This window comes from Symsagittifera roscoffensis, chromosome 1 (assembly GCF_963678635.1).
Source record: "Symsagittifera roscoffensis chromosome 1, txSymRosc1.1, whole genome shotgun sequence".
NCBI lineage: Eukaryota > Metazoa > Xenacoelomorpha > Acoela > Convolutidae > Symsagittifera > Symsagittifera roscoffensis.
Window position 1 is genome coordinate 34,380,986 of NC_087062.1, and position 13,123 is coordinate 34,394,108.

A 13,123-nucleotide genomic window follows, 5' to 3' on the forward strand; every position below is an offset into this window, starting at 1 on the left:
AAGGTAGTTGTTCAGCAGTTTCATACTGGAGAAAGAGCGTTTGGCTGTGCAAAATGTTACAAAAAGGTTTACTCTAATTTGGAGTAGGGCGTGCAAGACTGGCATTGTCGACTTATTACAGAATTTTAGGGCATCAGTGAAAACTTCTGGTATTCTGCTGTAAGGGGGCGCGCCACATATTCCTCCAGACTTGGAACTCGCTCTCAAAGTCGCCATCCGGCAGTACGCTGATACAGGTCGACCATGACATCAAAATCTTCCTCAGTTGCATCTCTGTCCAACATCCAGCGAGGAAGGAGGTTGCACACTTTGACACAAGACGCGGCAGCTGCTAAGAACTTTTCCTGCAAAACCAAGAGTACGAAGTCGATGAAAGGCAGGTAGACAGTCTGATGGAAATGATCGTAGGCTGATGTAGCTGTAGGAGGCCTGCCTTTCCTACCCTCTAGTTGGACATCACCAATTTTGACAGCGTCAGCATGGATGGATCCTTTGATAGCAACGACCTTCATCGTCCCTTCATTGCTGGGAGCGAAGATGCAATTTCTATATGTGTTCAACAGCTTGGGGAAGTTCCAGGGCTGGGCCTTGGAGAGTAACAATGGTGGTTTTTGTAGCAGCTACTACATACTTTTTGCTCATCAGTGTAATTATAAACTCTGATCGTATTATTCAAGCAAGGTATGCACTGCAGTCAGAAGCACAACTTTCACCAGGCCAGTTGCAGTTGTCTTCAGGTGTCGCTTTAACGGCTGGCAGAAGCTGGAGGAACGTCAAAACAGCAAAGCAGAAACAGTAGCCACGAAAGAGGCCTTCTTGAATCCTTGAGAAGACCACAAGAGTGTACTTCACGAGATGTTCAGGTCCAAGTGATCTCTCATCTATCTGTCTTCCCTTGCTTTGTGACAACTTCAAATGGCCAGTTTTGCAGTGTGGGTCTGTTTAGGCTGCCCATAAAGCGAACTTGACATCACGTTCAATCTTCGTGAATTAACGTTGTAGTTTCCTAAGTCTATGTAAGCTGGAGACTGCAGGGCTTGCTCAGATAGCAGAGATATAGAATAAGTCGATGAAAGAACTTCATATTTTATGGTTGCTAAAGGTGCCAGTGGCTCTAATATCCTTGAGTGTATAGGTATGGGAGTGTCAGGAGTTGATGGTCCGTAGTAGCACTGGATGAGGGTGTTGACCTCTTGGGTCCACTGGTGAAGAAAGCCTTGAGCCTCTTGAAGCCAGATGGTAGTTTTGATTGGGGTGTATATACTATGCATGAGGCAAGTTGACAGAGACTTGTTAGCAGGTACCTGCCTCGAATCTAAAATGAATCTGATTTGAGGCCTCAAAATTGGACTCGTTTTCACACCTAAAAATTTTCACACCTCTACTACAAACGGACGGGCGCCAAAGGCGCCCTTTGAAAAAAAATCAAAAGGGTGACCCTTGGGGTAGCGTCGGTGTCAAGTTCCTGAGAAAAGGAGCGTCCGCACCCCCGCCCCCTAAATCTGCTAGTGCTACACCCGAAAAAAAAACATCGACTGCATCTCACTTTTAAGGCGGTCGAAAAGAAAATCCTGTTGAATTATCTCTCTCTGATTAATTTTGAGGCAAAGCAAATAAACCACAGTGAAAAATTTTCTCTACTAATTTTATTATAACGTGAAGCAATTTGTCGCAACATCCAAAACGAAAATATGATTTGTGGAAGACAAAATGAAGAAGCTCGAACTAATTTGTGTACACTAAAAGCTAACGCTACAAGAATTGGTAATCATCATTTAAAAACGTTGAATATTAAATGATAAGATTTTTAGTTATTCTTCATTCCAATCAATGCCTTCCAAACTGGCCATGAACTCGCGATAGTCTTCAAAACTGACAATTCCATCGCCATCTAAGTCGGCCATCTTAACCATGTCTTCTGCGTCTAAGTCTGTGATTTGCTCTCCTAGCGTGCGCAGTGTCTTCTAGAATATAATGCAAGTTTTCTAAAAGACTGCTCAAATGTTATTTAAAGAATATTCTTTCGCAATTTTGATTGATTATGCTCAGTTCGGCGGAGTCCTTTAGGATCGATGGGGCAGTACAAGAGCGACGAAGTACTACCACAGCGACAAAAAAAAATAGATCAACTGAAAATGAAAAAAAGATCAGTGCTGAAAATGAAATCTTTGTTCTACAGAGCCAATTTGATTTTTGCTTAGCTGTGCTAAAAAACGACCTAAAAACATTTTAGAAAGCCTGAATTATGGTTTTTAACAGATAATGCACAAATTTTTTTTTTAGTTTTCATTTATATTTATATTTTTTCAACACAAATTTTAACATTTTTTTTCTCGCTTTCATTTTTCGGATCAAAACTCAAAAACTTAGATGGATTCGTAGATAAAAACTAGATTCTGTTAAACTGTTAAAATTCATTTGCTGCAAATTGTTCGATTTTGTGCAAAAGTTTTTTTAGCGTATACAGGGGCGTGCGCAGAAATTTCTAGGAGGGGGGGTTTCCGATTTTCGAAAATTTTTTTTAAGAAACAGGCCAAAAAAGGCGTTCTTTGGACAAATTTGGCAACCACAATTAACGGAAGGCGGTCGCCCCGTAACGTTACTCAGCGTATAGGTAATTTGATTCTAATGGATTTAAAACTTTCCATCGTTCGGTTCCTCCATCATCAGAATAGCTCAGGTCAATTGATTTCTGTAATTTCTTTTTTGGTATTTTTTTTGATAGATATAGATTAATTCTCGAAAGTCGTTTCGACCGTAGACATCTCTTGGATATGTGAATTGGGAACAAAAAACGCTAACTTTAATGAGTAGTATAATAAAAAGAACCTTCTCACCTTAACATCATCAGGTTCTAAGAAACTGCTTTCATTCTGGTCGAAACTCTCAAAAGCCATCTAAAAATTGAAGAAATGACGTGTTCAAGTTTTACTTTCGAATCAGCTCGGTATAATCTGCAATTCTTTTAAAACCTGTGTAATCTAATCTTCTAAATTTGCTGGTCCGAACAATAAACAGATTCAGTTTTTGGGGACATTTTTGAGGATTTTGACTATTAAAAAAACGCTTTTTTTTGGTGCGGGCTCCCACTCAAAAGCACTTTAGGGTCGGTCGAGCGAAAAGGTTATCGTAAAATGTACCAAAGGGTGACCCTTTGGGTGGTAAGGGGGTCGAATACTCCCCCTTCAAAAAAAAACAAAGAAATAAAATGACTTCTAATTTTTACTTTTTCATTTGTTCTGGTTAGTATGGTAACTGTTTTCATACTTTTTTCATTTGTTCTGGTTAGTATGGTATTTGTTTTCGGAGTTTTTTAAGCTACTTGCTCATCAACTTGCAATTGTTGGTACTTTTTGATTCTTTTTTAATTCTTTTCTATTCCGACCATGTCAATGGTTTTATGTAAAATCAGAACTTTAAAAAGTCTTGCGCGTGCTATCATATGCAAAACCATTAGTTGTGATGAAAAAAGTTGTTCCAGTGTCAAGAAAAATTGTTTGAAGTTTTTAGTTTTTTAGACTCATTTACACTGCAGACAATGCTACGCACTATGTTCATAATCTGATTAACAGTTCTTTTCAGAGGTTTTTACTGGCTAATATCCATCCTTTCGCAGCTTATTAACAATTGGACTTTGGAAAAAAAAATTGCAAGTATTTCTGTGGTCGGAAAAGATTGGGTTACTTGCATATAGCGAACCGTTACCATTGGTTTTTCTCTTGTCATATTTCAGCAAAATTTTGCATGTTTTTTCATTGGAATGTAGGTTGGAGCGCGCAACTGAAGCTTGCGGGCTTAAGATGTGGGAGCTTGTGGGAAAGACATTTGACAGTCTTTTCATTTTTGGTCAAAATTTTCTGACTTAAATTTAATTGGTAAAGAAATCACAAACCATTCAGCCTTTTTTATCAAAATAAACGTGTTTCAACGCTCGATACCTCTAGATCATCATTGCAGTTTGGAGCTTCCGTGATCTTGTTCTTTGCAATGGGTACAAATGTGTCAAAATCAATCAACCCCTGTTTGTCCCCCTTTCTCTTCAAGTCACGAACAATCATTATCAAGTTGCTCCCGTCTATCTTCTAAAAAAAGTTGCCTTTCTCCGTTGTGGTAAAATGAAGTGTAATTTTACTCTTAATTGAAAATGATAGGTTTCAATACTTTAATTCAAATTGAAACTGTGTTTTGTTTTAACTTCATCTGCGGTTCTGTGAACCAGCTTTTTAAACGTAACTCGGTACATAAAGCTTAACAACTAAAAATGCAGAATCTACGCAGCGATCAACACTGCATGACCTTGGCCAATACATAATAACAATATTTAATTATAGATACCAATAAGCAATCCAAGGTTAGTGTGCAGCAGAGGTTACTTGGTTACTGCACATGCAGTATGTGCTGTACCACACTCCCCTAGGACTAACAAAATTTTAAATAGTATACATATAAAATTTAGATAGTTATGAGTTTTGGTACTCAGTTTAATTGGGTTAAACAGTTATGAGTTTATATGATTCTTTCTAATTTTCCTTTTCTCGACTCTGATTGACTGTCTTGCTTTCCTCCACGTATAATGGTACTTGCCATTCCGCGTTCCACGTCTTTGAGATATTTAGTGCCTCACTTCCGATTTTCCGCCGAAATAAATGCTTTTCCAATAGTCCCAACTTTGTCTCAATCGGCCTACTGACATCTGGTTTTAGTGTTGCTAATCTGACTCTGTATGCCTCTAGCGCCGCTTTGTTAAGATCGGTAACGTCTTGATCGGTCGTAATTAACTTAATGGAGTGTGTCACTGGGTTTCCGAAACGGATTGGGCCCTTGTTGTTCGTTTGCCTTCCGCTCCGTCTAATTGGTACTTCAGTATCGCCTGATTCATCTGAAAAACCTGTAAGTGCGTTGCTTCTTTCATCCTCGCTTCCATCCGCATTCTTCAGGATTGCTTCTGCCTCTCTCTGGACTCCCCTTGTTAAAACCTGGTCCACCAGCAGATTCCAATCTTCGGTAACTAGGTCCCGGCTTTGAAAAGTCTCGAATATCTTCTCTGCCGAGGTATTCCGAGTGACCTCTTTACTCTTGTCTTTCAACTCTTTTCTTGGAGTTGATGTGTTGAGGTTCCGGTCTTTTTCAGGAGAAGACATGTCATTTGAATCAGCCTCCTCCATCTGAGAATTTTGTCGTGCTGTTGTTGCAGCTTTTTGTTTCCCAGTCTCTTGACCTATAGGCTTTTCCTCTTTCTTTCCAGCACCTTTCGATTCCACACTCTCTTTATTTCCCGACACTGGACCGGCATTGTTGGGTTTAGCCCTCCTTACAGCCCGATTAAGGCCCCCTTTCACCTCTAATTCTTTTGACGTTACATTCTGCTGACTATTCTGGTAAAGCTCCACTGTATTGTATAAGTTCGAACGTTGTTGTATCTCCGGCATTTCGTCAGAATCATTAGTCTTTTTCCTTGAGCCCCCTTCCTTTTTCTTCGACTTTGATCTAGGCACATCTCTACATGTGGACTTCGTCTGGAGTGTTCTTTGTTCGGGCTTTCATCTCTCGTGTCGTTAGTATCAGTTTTCGCTTTGGCAATGTCGCTTTTTCTATATACTGCTCCTGCAGCTGTTTTGACTGTGTGTGGGGTTTCTGAAACAATTTTCCCTTTTAATGGATTAATCAACCCTTTTCCACTTTTCCGATTTACATCTTTTCTCAGGAGATTATCATTTGGCTTTATCTCCTCAGGTTTATCTTCAATAAACCCGTATTCCCACGAATACAATAACTCTTTCCGTAACTCTGGGTTAATCGTACTCGTTTCGTCTACTATTCTCCTAATGTCATTTGCCGATGTATCTCTTCTTGTCGTGTTCCAACGGGCATTCGCCTCCAAAAGTGTCCTTTGAGCTTTTGCCTGGTCTCTATTTTTAGCCGATTCTACCTCAACTTTGAACTTCGGACTGATGTCTCTGCTGTCCTGGCCTTTTTTCACAATTTTCACATGTTCACGCGACTGATCGATCCTCCGTTTTAACTGCGAAGCTGTGAGTGCTGAGCGTTTCAGATGTTCCTTATCTAAACGATCAGATTTTTTAATGAATTTATCCCTTAGTATCTTGAGTTCCGTTTTTGGAAGGCGTCTAAAGTGTGCCTCGAATGGCGAACATTTAATCGTTTTCTGTTTACTCCATCTAAGTTCTCTAATTATCGTGTTAAGAACAAGTTTTATTGATGTGATCCAATAACATGACTCCTAGTCTTCGTTTTATTGTTTGAGTAGTTCGCTCAACGAGCCCGCATCCCCGGTGGTCCCCTACTGGACAGAATTTTTGTTCGATATTATTTTCAGAACAGAACCTTTTCATTGTTTTTCTTTTAAATCCTGAGAATTGATCAGTTCTTATTGATTCCGGAATTCCGTGTGTATCAATATAAGTACGCAGAAACTTTACTGATGATTTTCCCCCGGTCGATTTTATAATTTTTACTGATGGAAATTTTGAGTATCTATCTATGGCTGAAAGCAAGTAAATTTTCTTCCCCTTCTTATCTTCTAAAGGACCGGCATAATCTAATTGCAGCTCTTGCCCCGGCTGCGTGAGCAGTGGGAGAGGTTTTGACTCATTTTTTGGTATAATATATTTAACATTCTTACCATAGCGAGTACAACTACGACATTCTTCTGCCAAATTCACAATGTCGTTTTGCATGTGTGGCCACCACAGGTACTTTGACACATCTAACATCGCTTCTTGTCCTGGGTGGCCTCGATGAATTCGCTTAAGTACTGCAGGGCGTAGTTGTCCCGGAACGGCAAGTCTCCCGTCCACTACTATGCAGTCGTCTACCACTGCCATCTGATGCCAGAGTGAATTTGTGTAAGGTCCCATCAGTTCAAATCTTTCCGTTCTATCACTCTCCTAAGACGATCCATCCACGTGTCCTCCGTGGTTAACTCAGCCAAAAAATTTCGGTTGAACAGCTTCGATAAGTTGTTCAGATTATTGTCCTCTACTTCTTCTGCTAGTCGGAATTCTTCCTTCCTAGACTTGCGAACACTTTTACTCTTCTGCCCCCCAACTAGACTGACCTCCGGGCTGGAGATGGAGCTGTCTGCCGTAAGGTCTACCTCGATAATCTTTCGATTGATTCCTCCTGAGCTGTCCTCCTGTGGGCTGAGCATATTGGTTGATGCTTCCAATTCCAGCAAGCTTCCCGGGATTACTCGATCATCCCGCTCGGATCCTACTAGATCCCAAAACGAAATCAGTATTGGTGGCTCTGCTTGCTTAGTCTCTAAATGTGTCGGTGTTGACTTCGATTGACCCGAATCCCTTCTCCGATTAATCATGTCCATCCTTCTTCATTCGACCTGTGGCGTATCCTCATCCGAACTGTCGGAATCTTGTCCTCTATGCACTGTCATTGTTCTCCTGTATGTTGTTTCCGTCACTTGTTCTAACAACTGGTCTCTACTTCTATCCCGTTCCACTATTTTAATTGTCTTTTTTGGTTTCTCCTCCATTCTGCTGCTCGTTTCTAGATATACTTGTTTACTGATTTTGTCGACCGACTGTTTGCAATGAGAAATTTTACATAAACTGTTCTGCTCAAACTTTGAAAGACTTGAATTTGGACCGTTTTCGTTCCGGTCGAGCCGTGTTCTATAGCAACTATGGGATGACTTATCTTTCAATTCGTTTAATGTGTCTCTCAATCCAGAATGTTCTAGAATATTGTCATTCTGTTTTTTTTGCTGTATCCTTTAACTGACTGCTTAAGCAGTCGAGTGCTTTATTAAAACATTCAATCGATGCCACAACGAATTTCTTATCTAAATAAGACTCTGGCCACGGCTCCCCGTTAGGTTCTCTTGACATATAATCCACAATTCCCATGTCTTTACCTGGTATATGTACTACCTTAAATTGGTATGGTAATAACCTATCCACCGACCTAGTAAGTCGGGATTGGTACGTTTTGTTAGACTTGTATTCACCTAAGGCTGATGTAAGAGCCTTATGGTCTGTAGCCAGAATGATTTCTTTCTCCAGTAGATAGTGTTTGAATCTATCTACCGACCAAACTACTGCGGGCAGTTTTAATTCGTTTGTAGAATACTTATTTTTTTGAACGTTTAGATAACGTGATGCGACCGCAATAGGTACCCATTCATTATCTTCCGTTTTTTGTTCTAACGTTGCTCCGAAACCGCTATGGCTGGCATCACATTTTACCCGAGTATCCTTTTTAGGATCATAGTAATGGATTTATGCTATTCAAGCCACCGCTGTTTTTATCTCTTCAAAAATCTTTGAGTGTTCCTCCCCCCGCTCGAGTTTTTTACAGGTAATTTTACATTCTTCATCTTCTTTTTCTCATTTTCTTCCCATAACAATGGTCTAAGTTTGTCAGTTAAACTCGCAGCATTAGGGATAAATTTAGAAAGATGAATAATACTACCCATAAATGATCTTGATTGTTTTAAAATTTTCGGGTGTTGCAATTTTAGATTTGCCTCTGTTTTAGTGATTTTCGGTGTTATGCCCTCTGACGTAAGCTTGTGACCTAGCCAGTTCACCTCTGATTGAAAAAATGCACATGTTTCCAATTTTAACGCTAGGTTCTCATTGTCCAATTTCTTCAAAACCTCTGTTACTAACTGTTCATGTTCATGTTCATCTCCTTTCGATACGATTAAAATGTCATCCAGGAAACAGAAGGTATTTTTTGCATGATTCAATGTACGATCCATTGCTTTTTGAAATTCTGCAGGCATGTCTGCTAATCCATAGAACCCGGTTAAAAACCTATATGTTCCTGTAGCCTGTCCATCCACTATGTTAAAATTACACTGTTTCTGTATTCTGTTTCTGGGTTAGCTGCTGTTTCTGCATTCAGTTTAATCTGACTATAGGCATATTTCAAATCCAAGACAGTGAAATACAGCATGCCGACTGTATTAGCAGTTACTATCTGACTGACTCCATCCAGTAATTCATCCACATTCGGCATCTGATATTTGTTTTTATACAGTTGCCTATTGATGGGTTTTGCATCTAGCGCTAACTTAATAGAATCATCTTTTTTCACAGTAATAACTATCGGAACAATGAAACAGTCACTCGTGCATGTGTCCAATTTTGTTATATGACCCTCCGATATCAGTTTCGATAATTCAGCTTGCACTTTGTCTTGTACATGAATAGGGATCCTCATACCTTTTTCCTGAATGGGACATAGCGGGTATTTGAATTTTGTGTCCACTACATGGTTTTTCCATTCCCCTTTTTGGTCAAACAGGGACAGGAATTTTTTGTAAAACTGAGTTTTCCTACCTTCCGGCTGCTCACACAGTAGCACGTCAAACCTGGATTTTTGTGATGGTGCAGACTCCTGTGTTGTTTGTATTCCCAGTTTGCCTTGCAGGTCTAATCCTAGAATACATCTTGCTCGCCGTTCTGTAACCAAGAACGTTGCGTCTGTCACTTCTTACCCTGCTGACCTAATACTAGTACATAATGCACCCAGTATTTGAATTGGTGGTTTGTTATAATCAACAAATTGCGTCGACAGATTCAATTTTCCAGGTGGAATGAATTTATCTTTGTAGCACCCTCCATCAGTTGTTTGGCCGTTGTCCAATTCAGAAAAGATACTGGACTTCCTGTGTCAATTGTCATCTTAATAATATGTGTATCGATTCTTAGCAACGCTTTCAAAGCTTTTATTTTGTGTGATCTTGGATCCCTTGTAATGTCGATTTTTCGAACATCTTTTGTATCCAATTTCATCTCTTCACTTTTGATATCTGATATCAATTTGTCAAATTTTCCATCTGAAACCTGTAATTTTGGTTCCACCACCATGATTTCAAATTGTTCACAGGAATTAAAACTACGAATTAAGTTGCATTCTTCTTCTGAACTAGAGTTTTCTTCCGCAAATTCATTCACCTGGTTCGATCTACACATTTTTTTGAATTGGTTAGGCTTATTACAACTTTTACATGATTTTCACATTGCTGGACAAATTTTCAAATGTCCTTCACCAAAAGTTCTACCACATCTAGTACATGGTTTTTTTTTCAGTTCTGTTTTTTTCTTTGCTATCGTTCCTTTTCTTCGATCGTTTGTAATTCTGATTTTTGCTCCCAACTGCCATAATTGGTTCCTGTTTTATTTTCGTCTGCGGCTCAAAGAGTTTTCGTCCCCTTGAACTTCCTACCACCGATTTTTGAAACGCTTGTGTCGTTTGTTTGCTTTGTTCGAATTTAATGGCCTGTTTTAACACTTCATCCGGTGTGAAAGTTTCAAAAGTCAATGTGTCTTGCAATGCAGTATTCTTCATTCGTGATATAAATAGATCTCTCACCAATTCTTCCTCTAAACCACCCAATTAAAGCCGCATGAAAAAACTCCAACGTCTCTCCAGATTCTTTTGTATTGGTGAATAACCTATATCTCTCGTACGTAATGTTTTTTGTCGTTTCGAATGATACTTTAGCTAATCTCACCATCTCTCTGAACTCAATCTTTGAGATTTCGATGTGTGGATTTTTCTGTACAATTTTTTTCTTTCCTTCTGTGCCTAATGCCAAAAATAGACGAGACGTAAGTCGCTTTTGAAATTCGTCATAGAACACATTATGTCCTACTTTCGGACCTCGTTCTCTTCTCTCTTCAATTTCGAGTATTACTCTGTCTCTTCGTAATCGAGGCATTGGCTCATCAATTACTTCTTTTGGTTCTTCTAATAATATATCAGGATTCACACTTTCTTTGAAAGTCACTGCTAACATGAATTGATCCAACCAATTTTTTAAATTCCACGGTGGATCCGAGCTAGCGGACGTCCAGAACACTGGGATACCCATGTCTGTTCTGTTATCCTGTGCCATGAATCCTGCTGGTTGCGCCATGTGGTAAAGTGAAGTGTAACTTTACTCTTGTTTGAAAATGATAGGTTTCAATACTTTAGTTCAATTGAAACTGTGTTTTGTTTTAACTTCATCTGCGGTTCTGTGAACCAGCTTTTTACACGTAACTCGGTACATAAAGCTTAACAACTAAAAATGCAGAATCTACGCAGCGATCAACACTGCATGACCTTGGCCAATACATAATAACAATATATAATTAAAGATACCAATAAGCAATCCAAGGTTAGTGTGCAGCAGAGGTTACTTGGTTACTGCACATGCAGTATGTGCTGTACCACATCCGTCATAGTTTTTAGACTACATTCTTTTTTCTTGGAAAAACTGGAACGTCGGATTTTAGTTAGTGCGCTGAAATGGCTGCTTCACATCCCTTGTTTAAATGTTCAACCGTCGTTTAATGTCAAATTGCTTAAACATAGTTGCAAAAGTTTTAAAAAAAACTATTAATTTTTGATCAATCTATTTCACTATCAATTAAACGAGAAAAATACTTTTTTGTTGAATCTATAGCTTTAAAAATACACCAGAAAACGGCACAAATTCTAGAGCAATGCAACTTAAAACGTCCCAATCTCTCCAGTTGGTTTCTAAATGATCTAATGAAAATCTTAGCTCGGATTATCATAACGGTGCTGATAGGAAAAATTGATAATTTCTGAGGCAATTATCATAAAATCGGACGTAATAATAAAAGAAACAATACAAGACGTGACCCGTGTCGAAGTGCTCAAGTATGTTTCGACCGTGCTCCGCCGTGCTGGAGTTATATGTTTCGACCGTGCTCGAGGTATGTATTGATGTTCTTTTGAAGTTTTTGTCCAAATCATAAAAAAACGGAGAAGACTCGATCCTTATTTCTTTTGAAAATTTTGTCCAACACGATAAAAACTGAGAAGGCTATTTGTTCTTATTTAAGGTATGAGGCAAAAAATCAAAAGAAAAAAGGATATCCAATCAGGAGCAGGAAAGACTTCTTATATACTAACAAAAACTCTGAAATCATTTCTTAATAGTTTTTCAGCGTGCGCTCCCCCTTAAAATTAGTATACATTGGCGCCAAACAAAGGCAGAACAAAATGAGGCCTTTGGTCGGCAGGTGATCGATTTCCTGAGCAGTGAGTCCAATCCCCCCACCCCTATATTTGCCCCTGCAAATCAATATTTGAACTGAATTTGCCTATATGAATTAAAAAAGTTTTTTCTAAAAACAATTGAAATGTTTTGATAAGAGTATAAACTGTGGTCGAACAATTTAATCGTCATTTGTTGTTAATGAAGGTTTGAAGAATGAATTAATTCTCACATCTAGCAGGGATATATAAAGAGAGCCAATTGGGACTCTCCCACACTTGTTTTTGTCTGCAGAACGGAAGATGTCGTAGAGCTGCACTATTTGCTCGACTGATGTTTCCTCATCCGTGTAATGGTGAGGGTTGAAATGAATTGTCGGGGTCCTACTCATTTTGGGATAACTTTTATGACATGGTAAATTTTTTCATAACATAATTGAGGTTGACAAAAAAAATCTGATCATATGACAGAAGTGCTGTCCAAACTAGCTTATAAAAATTGCCAAAAAAATAAATTATGATAGCTTAAGACGAGTTCTTTTCTTTAGAAGCTTTATATGGTTTCTAAAGGCAAAACGATTTCATAGTTTTTGCGCTCTGCATAATTCAAGTGATTAGAATCATCAACTCAATAGCGCTCTTAATTTAAGTGATTATGATCATCTATTCAAATTTAAATTTAATTGAAAATGTAAAATTTGAACATCATAATGATCTTCAGGCCAGTATTACTTTTTGATCTCACGTAAGAAAACATTGGTGAGAATTGAATTTAAATGGATCAATATATTTGCATTAGTTGCATTGGTTGCTCAATTGTTGTTGAAAAGGTACAGCTTATAAGCAAATGGTCATTGACGAAATCAAAGCAATTAAATTTAGTCGAATAAGTGTTACAAGAAAAAAAGTAGACCATTTGAGTAATAATTGTATGCCAGAAAAGCTTAGTCACTAAATTATGATAGCTTCAGAAATCTGTGGGTAAAATGGTCGATGGTCCCATCGCGCTTTTCAGTAATGGAACCTGATCTAAACTATATTTTATGATTGGATAAATTAGATATTTTACCACTGTAAAGTATTTAATATTAACCAATCATGATCCATCTAACTAACAACCCAC

The 13,123-nt window shown here is 38.6% G+C and overlaps 1 protein-coding gene across 2 annotated transcripts; it reads right to left on the minus strand.

The window, feature by feature from the left end:
• Positions 1-1,629: 1,629 nt before the first annotated feature.
• On the minus strand, positions 1,630-12,631 carry LOC134856688 (uncharacterized). Of its 2 annotated transcripts, XM_063872956.1 has the most exons (4): positions 12,234-12,631; positions 3,939-4,082; positions 2,838-2,897; positions 1,630-1,964 (listed from the first exon to the last, which is right to left on the minus strand). In XM_063872956.1, the coding sequence occupies exons 1-4, from the start codon at positions 12,390-12,392 to the stop codon at positions 1,812-1,814; spliced, it is 516 nt and encodes a 171-aa protein (XP_063729026.1). In that variant the 5' UTR covers positions 12,393-12,631; the 3' UTR covers positions 1,630-1,811. The 2 variants fall into 2 exon arrangements, with proteins under 2 accessions (XP_063729026.1, XP_063729027.1); XM_063872957.1 differs by lacking the exon at positions 2,838-2,897.
• Positions 12,632-13,123: the final 492 nt, after the last annotated feature.